The sequence below is a fragment of the Aedes albopictus genome, chromosome 1, assembly GCF_035046485.1.
Source record: "Aedes albopictus strain Foshan chromosome 1, AalbF5, whole genome shotgun sequence".
Classification (NCBI taxonomy): Eukaryota; Metazoa; Arthropoda; class Insecta; order Diptera; family Culicidae; genus Aedes; species Aedes albopictus.
The window spans coordinates 182,869,254-182,889,257 of record NC_085136.1 but is presented as its reverse complement, the minus strand read 5'-3'; the positions used below and the strand labels follow the sequence as shown (position 1 = coordinate 182,889,257).

General features: G+C 38.6%; 2 protein-coding genes and 1 long non-coding RNA gene across 3 annotated transcripts in view; 1 reads left to right on the top strand and 2 right to left on the bottom strand.

Annotated features, from left to right (window-relative positions):
• Window positions 1-20,004, bottom strand: part of LOC109407160 (transmembrane protein 120 homolog) — a 119,172-nt gene that overhangs the window by 18,519 nt on the left and 80,649 nt on the right. The window lies entirely within an intron of this gene.
• Window positions 1,480-16,246, top strand: LOC109421994 (uncharacterized). Its single transcript, XM_062845935.1, has 2 exons — window positions 1,480-3,377; window positions 3,440-16,246. The coding sequence occupies exon 2, from the start codon at window positions 8,315-8,317 to the stop codon at window positions 9,485-9,487; it is 1,173 nt and encodes a 390-aa protein (XP_062701919.1). The 5' UTR covers window positions 1,480-3,377; window positions 3,440-8,314; the 3' UTR covers window positions 9,488-16,246.
• LOC134285353 (uncharacterized) lies at window positions 11,012-19,962 on the bottom strand. Its single transcript, XR_009996303.1, has 2 exons — window positions 13,620-19,962; window positions 11,012-11,349 (listed from the first exon to the last, which is right to left on the bottom strand). It is a non-coding gene; the product is annotated as an uncharacterized LOC134285353 (long non-coding RNA).

The following is a 20,004-nucleotide window of genomic DNA, read 5'->3' as shown; positions in this document are numbered from 1 at the left end:
CGCTGCTGAAAAGGAAGCTCTCGCCGCTCTTCTCTCAATCGAGGCGTTTCGGGGGTACATTGAAGGCTACCATTTCACCCTCGTGACGGATTCCTCCGCACTCACCCACATTCTAAAGACGAAGTGGAAGGTGGGATCCCGATGCAGTCGGTGGAGCTTGGACTTCCAGCAATTCGACATGACAGTAGTACACCGTAAAGGCAAAGAAAATGTGGTTCCGGATGCTCTGTCGCGTAGCATTGCTGTAGTCCAAGATTCACCGGCCTCAACGTGGTACTCTTCTTTAATGGAGAAGGTCACCAGTCGTCCAGACGACTTTGTCGACTTTAAGGTCGAAAACAACAAACTTTTTAAGTTCATTACAGCCAAAAATGTACCCTTTGACTCTCGATTTGAGTGGAAGGAGCTTGTTCCAACTGATGACGTCCCCCGGGTGCTTCAAAATGCTCATAACAATAACTTTCATCCGGGGTTTGACAAAACGCTATCTCGTGTCCAGCAACGCTATTATTGGCCCAAAATGGCCAAAGATGTAAGAGCCTATGTACAGGCTTGCCCAACTTGTAAGGAGGTCAAACCTTCATACGTCCAAACGGCCCCCGAGATGGGCAAAATGCGTTGCGCGTCCCGACCATGGCAGATCATTTCCATGGACTTCGTCGGTCCATTGCCACGTAGTCGAAAGGGAAATCAGCATATTTTAGTAATATGCGACTACTTTTCTAAGTGGGTAATGATTCACCCGGTTAAGAAGCTGGATAGTTCAGCCGTATGTGTGATTTTGAAAAATCAGTGGTTCTATAGGAATTCTGTCCCTGAAACCATTATCACCGATAACGGCAGCTCTTTCGTTTCGAAGGAGTTCAAAGAACTGTTAGACCACTTCAAAATCACACACTGGCTGAACTCCCGCTATCATTCCCAGTCGAACCCCGTGGAGCGAGTGAACCGAACAATAAACGCGGCCGTCCGCACTTACCTCCAAGAGGACCAAAGGATCTGGGACACCAAGATCCCGGAGATCGAGCTGATGCTCAATACCAGCGTTCACTCCTCCACTGGGTTCACTCCGTATTTCATTACCCACGGACACGAGATAGCGGAACAGGGATCCGACCATCGTCTTTCTCGACACGACGAGGAACTTTCTGCGGAAGAAAAGGAGGAAAGGCGCAAGCAGGCGTTCTCCAAAATCCACGAGATCGTTCGCAAAAATCTCGAAAAGTCTCACGAGGTCTCTCGGGACCGATACAACTTGCGAAACCGTACTTTCGCGAAATCTTTTACTGTGGGACAGCTGGTCTACCGCCGGAACATGAAACAGTCCTCGGCGGCTGAACATTATAACGCCAAGTTAGGGCGTCAATATCTCCCCTGCAAAGTGAAGGGCAAGATAGGCTCGTCTTCCTACGAATTGGAGGACTTAAGCGGGAAAAATTTGGGAATCTGGCCAGCTGTTCACCTTAAACCCGGATGATAACATCCACGTAAGTACCAGAGATCCTGCTTCGCTTTCCTGCTGCCGATTCTCCGAATTTCCTAAAAAGGACTTCACGGCCGGTAACATAGACCGAATACTCACCTGCTGCATCCTGTTTTCCTTTTCATTCATGCCTGTTCGTCGATGTCGTCAGAGCTATTCTGTTTTTATTTATACTCCTCTTCGCCTCATTCACAACACCATCCGCTTCTTTTCCTTTTTGATTTGTTCTCTTTGTTCTTCCTAAAACAGGGTCGAACTAAGGAGATTGTTTACATTTTGCGTAACGCCTCCCAGGTGGCGAATTTCTATCGTAGTTTCATGGTCCAACCGAGGGGTCTAGAGCGTTGTTGCTAGGCCTTCTCGCTTTTTTTTTAGTAATAGGGTGCCCTAGAATCTTAGTTTAAAGAATATATGCGTGTGAATGAATTGTGTGTTGTCCTGGTGTGTCAAGTTTTGATCCAGACAACCGTGTGAATGAGATGAATGAATGAATATGATTGTATGAATGGTGGGGGAAATGATTGTGTATGAGTGTATGCGTATATTTTCTGTTCCCGAACAGAGTATTCGGTGAAAAATATGGAAGGAGCAGATTTCCAAAAGTTTATTTTCTCTCCAAAGTAGAAACTAGAAAAAAAATTTTAAATAAATGTTATATTAGAGTTATACAAAAAAAAAACAAATGCAATTACAATCAAAATTAAAAAAAAAAAAAAAAAGTTCAATTTATGAAGATTTGATGGTGAAAGGATGGATAAGAACGCTTTTTTTCTGACGAACATTTTTCTGGAAGGCTGATTTTCAATTTCATATACTATTTCGATGCAAATCAATCATCAACCTCATAGCGGAGCAGCCAAAAGATAGCTTCTTCGCTGAACTCCTTAATCGACCCTTCCTGGTGGACAGTCTCTATTATTAAGTGTTATGTGATTATGTGGGAAAGAGTTCCTCTACATGGACAAAATCATTCCACATAATCAGCTAACACTTAACAAGAGGAGGGCCACATTTTCAAGATTTTTCCCGAGTGGACAGTCTCTATTATTAAGTGTTTCGTGATTATGTGGGAAAGAGTTCCTCTACATGGACAAAATCATTCCACATAATCAAACTAACACTTAACAAGAGGAGGGCCACATTTTCATGACGTTTCCCGAGTGGACAGTCTCTATTATTGAGGGTTACGTGATTATGTGGGAAAGAGTTCCTCTACATGGACAAAATCATTCCACATAATCAAAATAACATTCAACAAGAGGAGGGCCACAATTTCCCTGTGGACAGTCTCTATGATTAGGTGTTTGGTGAGTTTGTGGGAAAGAGTTCCTCTACATGGACAAATCATTTCACAAAATCAAATTAACACCCGATGAGAGGAGGGCCACTAAAACAAACCATCTCCGCCTTCTTCCCATAAAAAAAAAAAACAAGTTTTTTTTTTATTTCGGAGTGAGGGATGAATGTTACCTTTCCAAAAAAAGGTCACATTTGTTCTATGTAAATGAAATGTAAATATTCTATTTTTTTCTTAATTATTTGTTTTTTTTTCTTTATTTGATAGTATCTATAGATTTTAAGGGCAATTATTATAATGGTAAAAGAAAAAAAAAGAGAAAGCCTCAACTTTGAACTACAAATTAAATCTATACGAACTAACCAAAATGAAAACAGAACTGAATATAAAAAAATCGAAATTCCTATTCTCCTGCACATCCCTATTACCCCATTTTACCGCCAACCATAACGCACCACCACATCGACACCTACTGTCGGTGTTCGTAAGACGCCCGCCGACGACGATGAAGCCGACGATCGTCGACGACGGCGAAGCCGGCGACGACGACGCCGAAGGTACAAAATCGCTGATGATCGTCCGATCAGCCTCTAATAGGTGAACCACCGTCAAGCATACAAGTGGTGCGCGTTTTTCACCGAAGTTTTTTTTGTTCACAGTGAACCGACATTTTTCTTTTCTCCACGTTCAACCGTTGTGCCACGTTTTTTTCTTTGGCCCGGTAGAAGAGGGCAGCCCGGAATCGAAGCGCTCCCGTTAGCGGAAGTCTAGTGCCGTGTGAAGAACCAACCCGCGTTCGAAACCTCCCGTTAGAACCGCGAAAGTGAAGTGCCGTGTGAGGGAAACCGGAGTGCTGCAGTGTGGCCCGGTGGGCCCGTGATTTCACGTGGTGTGCCTGGAGTTCTCGTTCCGCCAAAGATACCTACGACCTAGGACACGAAGAAGCAAATTCCGGACGAACGGCCTGATCCTCGTTCGGCCCATCGAACAATTCCGGTTCATCATTCGACGGCGCTGTGGGAAACCCCTGAACGTGCAGCACGGCGTGATAGCAGTAAATCCCCAGCAAGACACCCGTGTTCCGCCATGGTAAGGATACCCGAAAATCCTCCCCCGACGATCCAAGGGAGTCGACGCGGTCCGGGATCCAATATCGTCCGCGCTGGTAAGCGTCGAGCCTAAGACCAACCCGGAGGAGAAATGTGCAGCCAAGGTTAAAGGTGTGTAAAACCATTTTATCAATTTCCCTATCCATTCCTGTTTGACCAGAATGCAATTTAATTAAAAATGAAAATGTAACATACGAATTTTCTACTATTTTTTTGATTTTGCCAGTCAAGCCCTGTTTTCCACCATCTTTAAGGTGAATCGGTCTACCTTGATTTTTTTGAAGGGAAGTCGTTCCACAAAGCCTCCCAATTCCTCTTCGGAGCCAAATTATCGACCCTGAGGCCCAGGTAAAAGCCTGGGTGGCCACAATAGGGTGGCCCAACAATAGTAAATTCTAACACTTTCTACATATTAGGTGATTTCAATGCACACAATTTTGCTTGGGGCAGTGATAAAATTGATGGTAGGGGTTCTTTAATCATGGATTTGATTGATGATTCAAACTTAAATATTTTAAATGACGGTTCATTTACTAGGATTACTGTACCTCCTAATAAACATTCTTGCATAGATTTATCTCTTTGTTCAAATAATTTATCAATGTTATCCACTTGGAAAACTATTGCTGATCCAAATGGTAGTGATCATTTACCTATTTTAATATCTATTCATAATTCTCAAAAAAAATCATCTTACAAAGCTGATGATAATGACTTATGCAAATATGTTGATTGGACAAAATTTTCAGATTTAATGTCAATGTCATTAATTAATAACGTTGATTTTGAATCTTCCATTGAAAATTACTATAATTTTTCAAAATTATTAATTAGTTGTTTACGTAAATCACAAATTAAGAAACATGTTCCACACACTGCTAAAAAAATACGCCCTTCTTTTTGGTGGGATGATGAGTGTTCTAAAGCATTGAAAAATAAATCTGACATTTTTAAAAGGTTTCGTAATTCGGGCTCTAGAAATGATTATCTTTTATATTGTAAAGCTGAAGCACAGTTCACTAGAATTACCAAATTCAAAAAAAAGAAATTATTGGAAAAATTTTGTGGAAAATCTTGATAAAGAAACATCATTATCTACTTTGTGGTCTGAAGCGCGCAATTTAAGGAATGACGAGCTTGGTGGTCTAGTGGCTACCGCTTCTGATTCATATGCAGAAGGTCCTGGGTTCAATCCCTGGCTCGTCCCTTTCCTCATACTTTGTATCTTTCTATCTACTTTCTCTCTAACTCTCTCTCTCTCCTCTCTCTCTCTCTCTCTCTCTCTCTCTCTCTCTCCCGTTTCCCTTCCTTCCAACTTTCATCATAGCACAGTGTCAATCTATCATATAACGCCTACAAGTTATGCAACCAAGCGGACTGTGCCGCTTCACAGTAATCTTTACACAATCTATCGCTTTACGCCTGGCACCCTTGCACCAATGCATGATCCTTGTGCCAAAAATAAACATTTCCCACCAACACACCAACATCCGCATGACCTTGTGCAGGCGCAGAGGATTCAACGGCCTGATGTGGGCAAACGATTGCAATCATCACTTCCCTCCCCTTCCCCACATTGACCAGCAACCTGACGCAGCAGGCGCCATTGCCGCCTAAAAATCAAGACCACCAATGCTCACACACTGAAGATGCCTGTTAGTCCCAAGCAGCTATCTCATTGGTTCCTTGTGTGAGTGTAGCTGATCTGGCGATACTGGAGTTGCAACTGCGGGCGGTCAATCAAGCTCAAGCTCAAGCTGAAGCGGGCAATTTAAGGAATTATGATTCTTCTTCTCCGGTTGTTTTGGAATATTCGGAAAATTGGATTGATCAATTTGCTTCAAAAATATGTCTAGACTTTGTAGCTCCTCCCATCAATTTCAAAAGTAAATCCCATAATTATTTTCCGGAACTTTGTAGTCCATTCTCTTTCGCTAAAATTAATTTGGCTTTATCTCTTACAAAGAATACTGCTCCTAGAATTAATAATATAAAATTTATTGTTTTGAAAAATTTACCTGAAGAAGGAAAACCTCATTTACTTTCGATATATAATAGCTTCTTATTTCAAAATGTCATTCCTTCTGAATGGCGTTTTATTAAAGTAATTAGTTTACTTAAACCTTCATTAGCTGATAGTAGAAGGCCTATCAGTTTGTTATCATGTTTGCGTAAACTTTTCGAACGAATGATTTTGAATCGCCTTAAACTGTGGGCTGAAGATAACAAAGTTTTTTCTTCTTCACAATATGGATTTAGAAGAGGTCATGGTACCCGTGATTATGTTGAACTTTTAGCATCGCAAATTCAACTTGCATTCAATCAAAAGCAAGATGTTGTTTCTACTTTTTTGGATATTTCTGGAGCCTATGATTCTGTCCTTATTGATTTTTTTTTGTAGAGTGACCAGGTGGAGCTGCAGGGCAGCTGATAGCAAAGCCTGGACCCTTTCCCAACTTTCCCCCTACTAGGACCAATACTCACGATGGACTAGACGATGTCGTCAACTTGAGCAAAGTGTGTAGTAATTAGTATTGGGTCGTAGTAGTTTTTAACAATACTGTGTTTTAACTATCCCATCGCACTTGTGTTTTGATCGATTGGAAGTTCCAAAGATGATTTGATAATTGAACAATATTTCAATAATCGGAAAATCTCCGAGGTCACTGGACAACATTCAGAGAGAAAAAAAGGTTGTTAACGTTAACGCCTTCAAAGTACTATTCCCAAGAAATATTACGAAGAGCAAAAAATATGTGATTCTATAACATTCCCCAGAAAACCATTCCCCAGAATACCAATCCCCAGAATTCCATTCCCCAGAAAACCATTCCCCAGAATACCAATCCCCAGAATTCCATTCCCCAGAAAACCATTTCCCAGAATGTACCATTCCCCAGAATGTACCATTTCCCAGAAATCCGTTCCCCAGAAATCCATTCCCCAGAATGCACCATTCCCCAGAAATCCATTCCCCAGAATGTACCATTCCCCAGAAAAGCTTAATATACTCTGCTAAAAAGTTTAATTCGATACACAAACAGTAAAATGTTGATCATAATGATATGTTATACCCCGGACAGCCATGTGATACGAGTATTATTCCTGTACAACGGTACGCAGTGTCAAGAAAATTCTAACTCATTTCAAGCGCAATTGTAGTGATTCTTGTATCACATGTGTGTCATAAGTATTAAAGGCAAGGATTTTAACATTATAGTGTTATTACGAGCAAATATCTATTTCTTGTACGGTACCGTCAAACGGGGTGACTTGCAACACTTTTCAGCTTCAACTGATAAAAAATGTTTGTTAAACTCAATTTTAAAATTTAAACTATTTGTAATAGTTTTAATAGTCAGCCCCTCTATATTATAGAGTGAACAAGTTTGTGAATGCCGGGCAACTCACTGGAACAATCCGTTCCCAGCCATCTTAGCAAACTACAGTAGAATCACTTGGCATAATACGGAACCTCACGGTGATGGCGACTTGCTCCGCCAACAGTCCACTCGTCAATGAGGCAGCATCACACTGACGACGACCCCGTCATGGTGCTGGCTGTCACTGATGCTTGCTAGGGGAAATACACGCATGGGAAATGCTACTCAGATTTGTTCATACCCCACATTCTCCCTCTTCTCCGAAAAAAAAAAGTTTTCTTACTAGCAGGCTTGTTATTTTTACGCTCAAACCCTCAATTTCGTTCTCTTCATCCTTATGGCACCAATGCAACAAGATACACTTCAAGATACAAGAATTAAGACGAATGGCCACATTTACTTTTTTGTTTAGTAAACTCACTTTTGTTAATATCGAACCTATATCATTTGATTGATAACTTGCAATGCTAACCGATCATCTATGGGGTTTTGCCGAGCTCCAATAAAAATAACTACAACACACGCAGTTGGGTGATGCGTCTTCTCTCCTTCAAGCGCACATCTCGTTATGTAGCCGGCCCTGTTTTTCTCTCACTCAAATCAATCGTTATTCACGATTGCGAAAATTCGACGCATTCAACGAAAACGAACATATTTTGTAAGAATTATTTGTCAAAAAAAAAGAAAAAAAACAAGAGATTAACGAATTTGAGAATTATCAGACTAAAGATTCCGTATATCATACAACTCCATTTTCAATGCTTCAATGTGATGGTACAGATGGACCATATATAACACACAAATGTCCTTCATTATACGAAAATAGATTCTTCAAAACGAGTTCGAAAGAGGTTCTACAACATATTTTCAGTAGATATGTTTTCATTGCGTACTTCGAATTTTAAACTGTTTTACGATATGCATTTTTTATGGGCGGTTTTCATTACACGTCCCCGCATTTTTCTCCCGCACAGCTTTCGGCAGTTATCATGCAACGCCATTTCCTTAGACGGGTTTCTTTACACATCGCTGCATTTTCCTGATGCAAACAATTTTCGGCAGTTTTTCAATAACGCCATTTCCTTGGACGGATTTTATTTCACGTCCCTGTATTTTCCTTATGCAGAAAAAAAAATTCGGCGGTTATCCAACAACGCCTTTATCTTGGACGGTTTTCACTACACGTCCCTGCATTTTCTTTATGCAGAATAATTTTCGGTGGTTATTCAAAAAATGCCGTTTCCTTGGACGGTTTTCATTACACATATGCAGAAAAATTTTCGGCGGTTATCCAACAACGCCTTTACCTTGGACGGTTTTCACTACACGTCCCTGCATTTTCTTTATGCAGAATAATTTTCGGCGGTTATCCAAAAATGCCGTTTCCTTGGACGGTTTTCATTACACGTCCTTGCATTTTCCTTATGCAGAAAAATTTTCGGCGGTTATCCAACAACGCCTTTACCTTGGACGGTTTTCACTACACGTCCCTGCATTTTCTCTATGCAGAATAATTTTCGGCGGTTATCTAAAAATGCCGTTTCCTTGGACGGTTTTCATTACACGTCCCTGCATTTTCCTTATGCAGAAACATTTTCGGCGGTTCGACACGCCATTAATTTGCCCAACCAAAAACCCGAGCAAAAACCAACCCAACCAACCAACGCCGCGAGTATTTTACGGCAACATTCACAATAGTCAAACACCTCTACCATCATGCACATCAACCTGTTTGCATTTACCGTTCAACCGAACGACAACACGAGCATGTACGATCCGAGGAATCAACGAAAGCGCGACCATTCATACCGAGCAAGAACATGAAGAAAACATGCATGCAATCATCGACCGACCACCTATCCCCAGCGTGCTACCAGTCGACAACAAAAATCAACCACGTCACCGCGCCTTTGTTCATGTGTTTGTGCTAGAACCAAGGCTAAAACAGAACGCGGTTGGAAAAACAAAAACTTTCCGCGCTCTAGCTTTCGTCAGGAACCGCAGAATTGGCTTCTTTAGCGGTGTTGGGATAATTCCATATTCTGAATCTGCATGCCAAACTGAGCCGAAATCCAAATTTTCATCAATTTTGGTGCCCGGGAACCTATTTAAATATCAATTTGAAGTTTGTATGGGATCGATTTGTCGAATCACCCCTGGTTGCATTTTGTACTGGGCGGAGCTGTCAAACAGTTGCCTAGCTGTCAAAAGGTGATTTCGAAAAATCTCTTTGAAATTGATTTTAGGTATCAAAATAAAGTTCTAAAAATCTGAAAAAAATCATAGTGGCTCAGAAAAAAGTGCTCTTTTGTATAAAATCAAAAAATTAAAACTTTTTTCAAAATTTAAAAACCCAATTGCAACACCCACTTCACTGTGTTTGCAGCACCACCACACACTTCACACACCAAAACGATTTGTTTTCTCTCACTGTTTTTATGCCAAGTGATTCTACCTATTTTACGATTAACTTGTTATTGATTATGATGCACTCCTGGCAGGATCGCCAATGTGAATGCCGGGCAACTCACAATCCGTTCCCAGCCATCTTAGCAAACTGCAGTAGAATCACTTGGCATAATACGGAACCTCACGGTGATGGCGACTTGCTCCGCCAACAGTCCACTCGTCAATGAGGCAGCATCACACTGACGACGACCCGGTCATGGTGCTGGCTGTCACTGATGCTTGCTAGGGGAAATACACGCATGGGAAATGCTACTCAGCTTTGTTCATACCCCACAAAGTTATAGATTGATTTATTTTTTTCATGTTGAAAAAGCCAAATAAGGTCGTTTTTGATACAAGGCGTCGTGCGGGGTGACTTGCAACACCCAATGTAAATCCCTTTTCAAACACGTAGATATTAATTTTTAGTTTCATGCATATTTGATAAGTATTCTTGCTACTATTGTGATATCGTTTGGGCTGACATACTTATTTTTGCATTTGTTTTTACATAGGAAATTGAATTGTGAATTTGTATATTGAAATATTGAGCTCAAAAACACCAAGTTACTAATTGTTAATATAACATAAGTTTTAATGTATTTTTCAATTCATATGATGATCCTTTAGACTTTAGCTGGTGAATTATTAGTTAAACAACAATATTTTGTTTTTCTGGATTTTGAATTGCTAAGAAAATGAGTGTTGCAAGTCACCCCGTCTAGGTACAATATTTCAAAACATATGAATACATATAACAAAGATATTGTAATATTTTTATAAAGTAAAATGGAAATTCATATAGCTCATTATGTATAGAATCCGCATATAGAATATTATTTTTGGGAAATTTTGTTTTCATTCTTTTGCTGGCAACGATTTGAGGCTCATATTTTTGTTACTTTTTCAGACTAATGTTAAATTTATGAATATTTTGTTGGAACTATTTTCATAAAAGTAAAAATCATGGCTACTACTCAGATAGTATGTGCAGTTTATAGTTCAACTGTGTTTTGGTATGTAAACGTCCGTTTTTTATGTTTTGTTGATAGATATAGACAGAAGACATCAAGTGTTGCAAGTCACCCCGCCGTTGCAAGTCACCCCGTTTGACGGTATATGAAACAAATTAAGGTAAAAATGTATACATACATACATATCCATAAAAATATTCTACAATAGTAAACGTTTGAATTACCATTTTACACAGATGCATGTTGATCTTTAAACCTATCTTGAAAGTTCACAAACTGTTAGTTGCGTTGCTATAAAATGTTTTGTTTTTGACAGATTTGTGAAAATTGTGCAGCACTTGTTTTACGATGAATAACGTTTTAAAAGTGATGTGCAAAATTTACAGAGAAAACGCATATTCTTCTGATGTTGTTCAGTGTACAAGATACTTAAGACTCAACTGACCACGTTTTTCTTTGCAAACGGTTGGAGGGATCCATCCCAATGGCTGTTCCTAATTATTCGCTTCAAAGGCTCTTCATTCATGCGGTATGAGAAGGGCTTTCATCATTATTCCAATACTATGGAATGGAATAGAAAAAGTGAACATATAAGCAGTTTGAATGCCAACAGAAGGGAAAAAGTATCATTGTTTTCCTTTTGGCATTCAAAAACCTGTTGTGGTTGAATACCACATTCTGAATAATGTTCGGTCCATGACATGATAGATTACCTTCGAGGTAGTTCAAGAGAGTGAGTGGTAGAGTAAGCAGGTGTTTGTAAGCGAGTATGAAGAAATATAGATGAGTGATGGTTGGACTGTTGTATAGTACCAGCTGACTGAACAGCATGTGTTTTTTTATCATTCCCGTCCTCCGTATCAAAACCTTCCCTTAAACCATTTTGTTGGTTACATCAACTGGCGAACGAGGATGAAGATTTCGGCCAATTTTGTGATTTTTTATTTTTTATTATCAAGTGTCGCGTGCAGAATTGTGATGTACATTAATTTTGTGAACATCAACCGCAGTGTTGTGATTTTTTATAATTTATTTTGATGCATTGGGTTATCACTTTTTTTTGTTTTATTTGTGTGGCAAGCATTTTTTTTTTTGAAAAATAACAATACCCTATAGTGCACACTTTTTGGTAACTTTGTTGTACTATTATGTGTACCACGATTTATGAAGAGATTGCCGTTTTTAGTGCTGCTTTTATTATGTTGAGTGTTTTATTCTACGTGAATATATTTTTGTTCGTACATTTTGGAAGACACTGTACGGCGATGAATCGACGAGACATACATACATACACGCAAAGATGGATAGCAGTCTGCAAATTGCTAATGCGAGGAAGCTCTTTTAGTGACGATCGTCATTTTGCGTTCATTTTTTATTTGGCGGTCAATTGTGTCGAGTTTCTGGGTTTTGTTACATGATGTATGTATTTTTTTCCGACAGCCGCAAGTATTGTTTGATGGAACGCTTTGCATACATTTTACAATGAGTTTTTTGGTCATACGTGTTGTTAGCATTTTTTGTCATTGTACTTTTTTTTGTTCTTTGTGGCACCTTTTCTTTTGCACATTAATGTTGTGTTTTTGTCGATTAGCTGTGACATTTTGCCGCCCAATATATTTTTTTAAAATGAAAAGTACAATGTGCATTTTGGTTTTAGGCCTGTTTTTTTTTATTTGCTTTAATAGAACTTTTTGGAAACAGTGCATTTTTGTGGGACGCCACTGTGAATCACAAGAGTTCCTTTTGTCCATAAGCATTTTTTTTCTATGCCTGTTTCTTTTCGTTTTGTTCTAATTTTTGAGTATCTACATGAGAATGATATACTCATTGGTGTTAGTGGCATGAATCGGCATTTTACCATTGCACTGAACGACTGTTTCGGTGAGCAATGAGACATGAGGAAGCCAGTGTCATAGCGAATGACATTTTAAGTGAGGAAAGTCGATGCCCATGAAGATGAGAATGATTGGTTGATTCATGAGAGCCCCTTTCTCAAATATTTTGCTCATCTCCGGCTTCCTCAGTTGGTTTCGTTTGTTTTTCTACAACGTATCCATTGCACCTAAGGTGCATTTGTTGCTATGATTTAGGATGCGATTGTGGTCTGGTTTTGGACCAACCTTTTTATATGATGAGACACCATCGCTCGCGAGACAAGCCAGATGGATTTCCTTCTCGTACCGTGGACGTGGACATCATCGTAGAGGACATCGAGAACAACATCAGTTGCCGAGATACCAAGTGTTGCGCAAAAACTGTTTTGTCTTTGTGTTATTTTTTGGACAAGATGATGAGTGTTTATTGTATTTGTGTTGAGTACTTGTTTTGACTACAATTTTAAACTTAGTTCACAAGCTGTTTAATACAAACTAAAAGTTTCTGACCATATTTACTTTAACAATGTTTAGGTGACAGTTGGTAGTATAAGATTCATTGAATGTGATTTAATGGATGAAAGCGTTTTTTTGTTCTATTAGGGGAAGGAAATATTGATGCTGTTAGCAAAAAGAGTAAAAGTGCGATAAGAAAAATAAGTACAGAATTCTATCGATAAAACATTTATAATTTGAAATTTTAGTAAACATGAAAACACTTTTAGTTTATTTGAACTTTCTTCTATAGCTACATTAAGTAAAAAAATAGCGTTCTGAAAAGATATTTTCATCCTAAGGAAGGAGGTGTTGTGGTTGAATACCACATTCTGAATAATGTTCGGTCCATGACATGATAGATTACCTTCGAGGTAGTTCAAGAGAGTGAGTGGTAGAGTAAGCAGATGTTTGTAAGCGAGTATGAAGAAATATAGATGAGTGATGGTTGGACTGTTGTATAGTACCAGCTGACTGAACAGCATGTGTTTTTTTATCGTTCCCGTCCTCCGTATCAAAACCTTCCCTTTAACCATTTTGTTGGTTACATCAAAACCCAACAATGTTCCTTCTTTTTAAACAATATTCTTCTTAAAATTAAGGCAATTAGTAAAAAAATTTAAATTAAAACTGCTTACATTTTCAACATATATTCTCCCTTCTTTTCTACATAGGCTGTTCTTTCGAATTGCACTTTTCAGGAAATTATGGGCATTATTACAACCACCGGTGTTAAATTGCTGTTATATTTATTATTAATTTTTTTTCAAATTTCTAAACACCTGTGCTTGTGGTGCCGATTGTAACTAGCCTAAACATTGTAACTTGAAAGAACAGCCTATGTAGAAAAGAAGGGAAAATCTATGTTGAAAAAGTAAGCAGTTGTGATGCCGATAATTTTCTGAAAAGTGCAATTCGAAAGAACAGCCTATGCAGCAAAGAAGGAAAAGTCTATGTTGAAAATGAAAGCAGTTATAATTCCAATAATTGTACCAATTGCCTAAATTCTAAAAAAAAGCTTGTTTAAAAAAAGGAACAGTGTTGGGTTTTTGAATGCCGCAAGGAAAACAATGTCACCACAGACAAACAGACGTAATACTTCGAACATTTTTCGATTTAAATTTTAGTCTCGGAAATAGGTTCGCTTAATTCTAAAAGGACTGAATTTGGCCAATCATCAACTAGGTGGCAGTAGTGAGCAAACGTCAAACTCAAACAAAAACTATGCGAGCGCCGCGAATTGGCAGTTGGTCAACTCTCAAATTTTCAAATAAACCTTTAAATCGATGTACGATGGAAATTATCAGAGTGTTACGTTTCCTTCTTCGTTAAAAACAATGTTTGAGTCGTTATAAGAATTGTTGGCATTACAACTGCTTATATGTTTATCAAAAATTTTCCCTTCTTTTGCATAGGCTGTTCTTTCCAGTTGCACTTTTCAAGAAATTATCGGCATTGCAACTGCTTACTTTTTTAACATTGATTCTCCCTTCTTTTTTGCATAGGCTGTTCTTTCGAATTGCACTTTTCGGGAAATTATGGGCATTAGAGCCTCCACCGGTGTTAAAATTGCTGTTATATTTATTTCATATTTTTTCTAAATTTCTAAACACCTGTGCTTGTGGTGCCGATAATGACCTGAATAGTGTAACTTGAAAGAATAGCCTATGCAGAAAAGAAGGAAAAAACTACGTAGAAAATGTAAAAAGTTTTGATGCCGATAATTTACTGAAAAGTACAATTCGAAAGAACAGCCTATGCAGAAAAGAAGGAAAAATGTATGTTGAAAAAGTAAGCAGTTGCGATGCCAATAATTTTTTTTTTTTTTTTTTTTTTTTTTTTAGTGATTACGGCGGTAGCACACTGTGCTTATGTTCTAACACCGCACCCTTTCCCTACGTTTGCTTCTATGAGCCTCTATTTTTGTTTCAACACACAGAAGTACGTAGGCATATCGTGGCCCAAGTCGACACTGTTTTGGCCTGCGTTGAACAAAAATAGTTTTTTGCAATTTCTCATCGTAATAGGCTGTTTTACCTCACGCAAATCTGACAGGAAAAGGCCTACTTTCCCAAACCTAATTAACAGTGCTGTAATGATTCATTACAGCACTGATTTGCGTTGCGTAATGAACCATTACAGCACTGTTTTCAGTTTTGGTCAACTTCTTGATGCTTTCTGGACGCAGTTATGAAAAATTGTGACAACTGCACAGTATAATCTATTATGATCAGATTTTCTTAAACATTGGCTATGAACATCAGTGTGCAGCTGCTTGATGAAAAAGTTTTGTTGAAAACTATCCTCAAGGGTAATTTATGAAATTGCAAAAAACGTTGTACACAACTCGGTGCAGAACTCGATTTTTCCAGCACTCGTCGTAATTATCCAACTCGGCAAGCCTCGTTGGATAAATGTACGACTCGTGCTGTAAAAATCGTCATTCTGCACCTTGTTGCATAAACTACTATTAATAAAAGTTTCCCCCTTTTTTTTTCTTTTTGTCAATTGTTTTTTTTTTGCAGTATGGTCCATGCATTTAGTTAGGTTCTTGTCAATTTGTCAGTTATTCGAAGTAGATCTCCAATATGTAGTCAATAAGTCAATTAAGTCATTCTGATCTGTTCTATCATAGCAGCTTTAGTCTTTACTTTATTGAAGTGTAGTTTTATTGGAAATATGCTGAATGTCGTCATTAAAAAGAGACGTCTGGAACTGTGTCCTGCTAGTTGTTTCGTCATGCACATACGTCATGTCTTAATAATGCCTAGAAGATTAACGAAAACACGTGTGTTCGGTCGGATGTTGATTGCGTAGAAAGTCAAGGAAAATAGGTTTCTTTATTGTCAGTTGTTATGTAAGCCTCGCTTGAAGCACTTCCCGTGAGAACCTTGTCATCTGTACACCAACTAATCCGTATCTTCGTACACAGCTAAATACTGTACTGTCAACCGGCGAAAAGCCTACGGGTAAATATTAAAAAATGAATAATAATGCTGTCTAGCGCATTGTTTCCTATCGGCCACTATTTTAGTCTAGTCCCAACTACAAGCTTTTTTCCAATCTTAGCGTTAATTGTCTTCTAGATCCTTCTAGATAGATTCATCGAATCAGTCGAACACGTATGTTAAAATAGAGTCGATTCTGTGTCAATTGTTTTCTTTATTTCTACTTCTCTGTGTTCATCTCTTGTGTCCTTAAATTGTCATCGGTGAAAAACCCACAGAAACATGTAACTGAACTCCTGATATTTTTCTGTTGGTGTCATAACACCATCTAAGAGATAAACAAAAATACGCCAAGTTGGTCAGTTGATTGTAAATTACAATTTGTAATAAAACAAAAATTGCTTGTCAACTATTATGTATTCATCCCCCTACAAATACTATGAAAAATATTCAAATTCGTTCTGTCCTATCGGTCCTACCTCGATAAACCATGTCATTTTCTCATGCGTGGCCTAGAAATGTCAACCTAGTCATACAAAAGTAACGTTGTTCAGTTAATAAAAAGTAGTCAGTTTTTGTCCAAAATGTCACGTCAAACGCATTGACGTCAACAATGCGTTTAAGTGTTCGCACGTTAGCTTCGAATCTATCAGCACAATTAAGTGCTGCAAATCTCCTTCCCACTAATAATTCGTCGGTTGATTTTAATTGCATTATTTAAAGAAAATATGTCCAACTAACATGGTAAAAAATCGAAAAAGCGACTATGACATTAATAAATTACTAATCAAAATCAACCGAGAAACGTGGAAAATAGAGCCCAAACAACATTTTGAAGTCAGCTGGCTGTTAAAGGTTCCAAAACCCTTCACAAATCCTATAATACTTTTATTAGGATTTGTAACGATCATCAAAACCTTCTCAAATCCAACCGACTTGGAACTATTGCTTGGGAATAGACTCTACTGAGCCCTGGCGGTTCCTCCGTGTTTATCGAGCATGTCTGATGCATATGATCAGCCATACTCCATCTGCAGCAGCCGGTTCGTGATGAACCGTTGGAGGCGCATTAAAGTGTTAAAAAGGTGATATGTTTCACTAAAGAACACTACATTACAATAATCAAAATGAAACTCCTTCACTTTAATACCGTCAACCCCTGCGAACTTGGCCAGGGCAGTTGCGATGCCAATAATTATACCAATAGCCTAAATTGTAAAAGCAAATCATGCTTATTTCCGAAGTCTTTCTTGTCAAATAAGAATTTTTGGCAGGATGTTTCTTCCGGTGATTTTTTACGAATAAATATTTGATTTTTAGCTATTAATATAAACCATTCAGAATTAAAGCAATAGTTTTATTTTTTTCTGGGGAATGGTAGGTACATTCTGGGGAATGGAATTCTGGGGAATGGTACATTCTGGGGAATGGATTTCTGGGAAATGGTACATTCTGGGGAATGGGTTTCTGGGAAATGGTTTTCTGGGGAATGGTACATTCTGGGGAATGGAATTCTGGGGATTGGTTTTCTGGGGAATGGTTTTCTGACGGTTTCTGGGGTGACGATTCGGCAATTGCGTGATTTACGATCAACGAATTGATCGACGAGGACGCATTCATGTTCGGTTCAGCGCGAGAGAAAACAACGGCGGAATTTGCAAGAGCCTGTTGTATTGCAGTTACATATTTGTTGTTTCAGTTCGGCAATATCATCATCAATAGGGGTAGGCGGGGCAATATGGACACCCTAAGGTTTTTGCCAACTTTACCTGGCAAGATGTCAAAAAAATTTAGTTTTTTGATACATGTATCCTTTTAAAGTCTATTTAGCATCTATTGCATAAGAATGCTCACGAAGAAAAATGATTTATCCACTTCAAAAAATGTTATGAAAAATGTTAGTTTTTCATGACCGTCTTCAAGCATACGGGGCAGAATGGACACCATGAGACTATTACGATTTTCGTACATTATTTACACCTATAAAGTCATTTCATTACAAAACAACTATTATGGATAAACAATACGCCGAAGTAGTTCATATTTGTTCAGTTAATTTAAATTCAGGCTGTTTTGGATAAAACTTCGTTTTTGTCGGCATGTACACTGCCGTGAATCGCATATCAGTCCCATCTTTGCTGGATTTCCTATGCAAATGGGACTGGTATGCGATTCACGGCAGTACAGCTGTGCCTAGAACAGCTATTTTCCACTGCTGTCGTTTTTTGATCAATTTGTTTCACCCTATGTCTACTATAGTGAACATTTAACCAAAAATATACTGAAATCGAAAAATTTGGTTGGTTTGTGATTTAGGTTATATTTTTCCCTTGCCGCTTCTTTCAAAAAGGTGAGTGTCCATTTTGCCCCGGCAGCAGAAGATATTTCCAAACTTGATTTTTGATATAATAAAGAAGAAAATATAAACATGTTAAGCATGTAGATACAGCAAAACTACTTGCATGTGTTCTAGAAATATCAGGTTTTAATCGACCTGCAATTAATGGTGCAATCACTAAATCTTATTTTAGATGGTGTGAAAATTATAATTTCCATGCACAAAAAACGGAGGACGCAACTTTTTCGTGTAAAATCAAGTATAATTTTAATTTGGAATGTTGCTTTCCTGAAACTACGTTTTAGACAAATGGACTATATTCTCCATTCATTAAAAGTTCAAAAAAGTTCGCATATTTAAAAATATTGAAGGTGGCCATTTTGCCCCGGGTGTCCATATTGTCCCGCCTACCCCTACGGGTGATCTCGTCGCCTTTTGGTGCATTAGTTTCGCAATTAACTCCTTCCAACAGCATACGAAAAAATCTAAACATATATTCACACTTTTTATCCCTCTATGTTCTGCCTTTTAGCAGTGTAGTTTGATGATGATCTTTAATGAATTGGTTAAGTTTGACCGTTAGATAATGGGAGCAAAAGGTTCGTCGAAAAATGGGGCTGACAAAATCGGGCCCGTACTGTAGTGTCTTTAGGTCCGACGTGGTCCTGCGCTCTGCAATCACATGAAGGTGTGTACATACTATTTCGTCAATCCAATTTGGGGTGCAGTCAGCAATACATTTACACCGTCTTCGGCTAGAGGCCGCACAGACTGAACAATGCCTGGTTTAGACAGTGCAAGTGACTTGATTCAAGTCAATGGAAAATGCCCAATTGAATGCGAATTGAACATGTAAACACCACCATTCATCTCACATGAGCAACTCACTTGACTTGAACGAAAGTTGAACATGTTGAACTTTTTCATTCAAGTCAAACGAAGTCGTCTCACTTGCCCCGTCTAATGCCTGGTTTAGACAGTGCAAGTGACTTGATTCAAGTCAATGGAAGACTTGATTCAAGTCAATGGAAAATGCCCAATTGAATGCGAATTGAACGTGTAAACACTACCATTCATCTCACATGAGCAACTCACTTGGCGTGAACGAAAGTTGAACATGTTGAACTTAAGTCAAACGAAATCGTCTCACTTGCCCCGTCTAAACCCGCGATGTGAGCTGAATTCAAGTCATCTGTCAGTGAGATGAATTCAATTCAGTTTGCTTACGCTCCGCACGAGTTGAACAATGTAAACACTTGCTTCAATTGAGATGCATTCAAGAGCACGCAAGTGAACTCCCAAGTTATTTACACAGTCTAAACACGTCATTCCATTGGATTGAACATGTTTAAGAAGTTAACTCACATGCTCGTTTCAATTGAACAGTCTAAACCAGGCATAACATTAGAAATTTAACACCCAGTGACAGTGCTGAAAAATTCATTTCGTCATACCTAAATTCAACTACCTACAGCTCATTTTAGAAGCTGAACCTGAATATATGGGATATGAAAAACTTGTGTGGCTAGACCAGTTCTGCAAGAAAGTCACGGAAAACCGCTATTTTTCGAATATTTAAGGTAAATGTCACGGACTACCTTCGAAAAATGCCAAATGATTTTCACGGTGAATATCAATTGGCATTTTCCAAAGGT

Bases quoted from the DNA above. Each gene is read 5' to 3' on its own strand.
- LOC109421994 (XM_062845935.1), top strand. From the start codon at position 8,315: ATGCAAACAATTTTCGGCAGTTTTTCAATAACGCCATTTCCTTGGACG.